Source organism: Cariama cristata, unplaced genomic scaffold, assembly GCF_000690535.1.
Source record: "Cariama cristata isolate BGI_N322 unplaced genomic scaffold, ASM69053v1 scaffold6512, whole genome shotgun sequence".
Taxonomy (NCBI): Eukaryota; Metazoa; Chordata; class Aves; order Cariamiformes; family Cariamidae; genus Cariama; species Cariama cristata.
This window is the reverse complement of record NW_009603136.1, coordinates 12,133-15,270: the sequence shown is the minus strand read 5'-3', so window position 1 is coordinate 15,270 and position 3,138 is coordinate 12,133. Positions and strand designations below refer to the sequence as shown.

At 44.9% G+C, this 3,138-nt stretch overlaps 1 protein-coding gene across 1 annotated transcript; it reads left to right on the top strand.

Moving 5' to 3' along the window:
- Positions 1-75: 75 nt before the first annotated feature.
- On the top strand, positions 76-507 carry CHAC1 (ChaC, cation transport regulator homolog 1 (E. coli); the record flags this gene model as incomplete). Its single annotated transcript, XM_009695047.1, has 1 exon — positions 76-507. A coding segment is annotated over one exon (432 nt), but the record flags the coding sequence as incomplete, so codon positions are not given.
- Between the last annotated feature and the right edge of the window lie 2,631 nt (positions 508-3,138).

The following is a 3,138-nucleotide window of genomic DNA, read 5'->3' as shown; positions in this document are numbered from 1 at the left end:
CTTGCTTTGAAACGGTAGTGGGCTTGACCGCTGCAGTTGTAGCATCCCGTAACCACCTGGCTCTTTCGCTTTTAGGCATGCACGTGGGGTGTAGCCTATGAAGTCCGTGGGGAACAAATTGCTGCATCGCTTCAGTATCTCAACATGCGAGAAGCTGTCCTGGGAGGCTATGACACCAAGTTGGTGAAGTTTCACCCTCAGGAGAAAGATGCAGAGGAACCCATCCTGGCTCTTGTTTACATTGCAACACCCCAGAACCCTTCTTACCTCGGCCCAGCGTCTGAAGAAGACATTGCAGCTCAAATCATTGTCTCAAGTGGTTGTGCTGGTCATAACATTGAGTACCTGCTGAGACTGGCGGACTTTATGCGCTACTTCTGTCCCCAAGCAGAGGATAAACATCTCTTCTCCATTGAAGAGGCTCTTATTTCCATACTTCCGTGGCTGTACTACACAGAGGAGCCTCTTGAAGAAACTGCAAGCATCCCTCAGAAGTCTAAGGGTTGAAATTCTTTTTTTGCAGGGTCCCAGTAGCAGGGATATAAGGGAGAAAGCAATGAGGACAATATTAACTCTGGTAAAATATACTGGACTGACTGAATAAAGGGAGAGTTAGCAAGTAGTAGGGGACGGAGGAAGTGGAGTAAAACATGCTTGCTATAGGACTTGCAATTAGTACCTGTTGTACTCCTAGTGTAGCACCACAGCAGCCATCACCGCCCTCCAGGTGGGGAGCGGGGATCTTCGCTGGAACTTTGCTCTGTAAGACTTTGCTTCCGGGGTCAAACGTGAAGCACTCTCTTTAGATGAGAGAGATGCTCGTCAATTCTGTGCACTTTTTTCTTTGTAAGACTAGTTGAGCAGGACTTGACTGGCTTTAAGCAGTATATATGTAATTCTACCTCAGGTTGGCAAAAAGCTGTTTGTGTGGTGGTGGAGACTTGGGCAGGTTCTGCCAAGTAAGACTTTCTTTTTTTTACCCCCCTGCCATGTCCCACCTCCAGTACAATGACCTGACTCTAAATTTCAGGACTTCTGTGCAATATTAAGTGAATTGGCCTTTGTAGGCTCTTGTAGATCCTACTTCTGTATGTTGTGAAGGATCACGGTAATGCACTGATTTTTCTAAAATGTCGTACTGTATTTATTATGTATTGTATTTACCCTTAGGAGGGGTATCTAAACTGCTCACATGCCACAGTGGTATCTAGCCCACATTCAACCTTGCATTTGTGCCTTCTAGTTTTAAATAATTTTTCTGAGGAGCTAAGCCTGCTTTAATGAGTGAAGCTTTTCTCCAAGCTTCGCTGACCTTGTGCTGCTAACTAACTCTGTAAGAAATGGTCCTGCCTGTGTGGGAAGTCTGTGCTGCCTGCAGGAAAGCTGCCTGGATGCAGCAGCATTTTTAACTTGCCCTGTACTGGATAAACCTCTGGTGCTCCAGGCTAATGTGGGTTTATGTAGAAACATTTGAGGGTTTGAGTTTTGTACTGGGGTGCCTGTCTGGTACACTTTTATTTGACTGCAAAGCACCGTGACTGAGCATATTTGCAAGCCTTTGAGCTGCTGAAAAGCCTGTTGTGATTATGTTAAGCAGAGGCACTGCTGCAAGCTCAGACTTTTCAGCTTCAGGTATTAACAGCATGAAAACCCATAGTATTTTGTAAGAAAACGGCTGCAACTGCAGCAAAATAGCTCTTGAGAGCTGACCCCTGGGACATCTGACTTCTCCCGAATACCATGTGGTGTTTTCAATTATAAAAAAAGGATAGGGACTGTTTGTATACTGTATGTATGTGAAGTGCTACTGTGCTGTGCCCAGTAATAAAACAAACTGACAATGTTAGTCTTGTGTACTTTGGTGTTGGTCTTTTTCATTACTGACTTAAAGTTCACAATTGATCTTTTTCTTTTAATGTGGTGGTATATTTGTTTTTAAAAAAACACACACACCCAAAATCAAAACAAACCCAAATCCTTAGCTGGTAGTGCTGCTGTAGTTCGTATGGGGTTTTTTTGTGTGTGTGTTTGGTTTTTTTTTTAAAAAAACCCTCACTGCTGAGCAGCTTGCCTCTGCTGGATCTACTGGAAGACATCCATTGACCCTTTTCTCAGAGGGAAAGGGTCACTTTCTCTTCCCAGCTTCCAGCTCTTGTTGACTCTGGAGCACTAGCACTGACAACAGATACACACCAGTCCTCCTGACTGTACAGGGCAGGCACAGATATGTAATTCTCCCTTGGCATGTCAAAGGATTTTTTTCCCAAGTGTAACTTGGCATTGGTGTTTCCAAGAAGTAATAGTGGAAGGACAAGAACCTGCTGCCGCAGAGCAGGAGGCAGTTATTGCTCTTCTGCCTCCTACACGGTGTGCTCTGGGCAGCTGCCCTTCTGGTTCTTCTAGTTACCTGCTGCCTCAGCACTAGCAGATCACTGTACCTACCACTATTACCTGCCTCAAGACTTGAGTGAAAACTAATTGAAATTACTGCTAATTAAAGGCAGGTGCATATTTCAGGGATAATAGACTAGAGAAAACTATGCTTTCCCTGTTTTGTGGAGGCTTTCACTTCAATTGATCTGCTGCATCTCCCCATGGGGGCCATATCCCCCAGCTGGAAAATCAAAGGGTTAAGGAATCAACTTACCTGCAGGGGAACACTCCCTTACTAGTACATGACTGGGGTTAGATACCAAAATATCTCCAGAATAAACAAAAACATCTTCACACCTTTCAAATTTTCAAAGGCCCAAAGACACCGCTGACAGGAATTAACAGCAGATGTGCACTAAGCAACCTGCATTGCCACCTCGCGTGGAGAGCCCCTTCCTTCATTCATCCTGTTTAGCCTGGGTTGGCCCCACGATCGTTCACATCGCTGGTAAAAGACAAGCAGTGAGTGCCTGTGAACAACTCACCAGCCCTGGGAATGTTCCTTCAGCTGCTGTTTCTTCTTGCCTTGAAAAACTAAGTATTTTAAGCACGGACACACCACTGAACTACCATTTTCTCCCCAATGAGTTCTTTGCAGTGGACCTTCAGAAAAATGGACCCCATTTTCTTTTCAGGAACGGTGAATATGGCAGCTTGCTGCTGTCATCCTGTCACTGCATCTTCAAGTCACTAAGACAGACAATG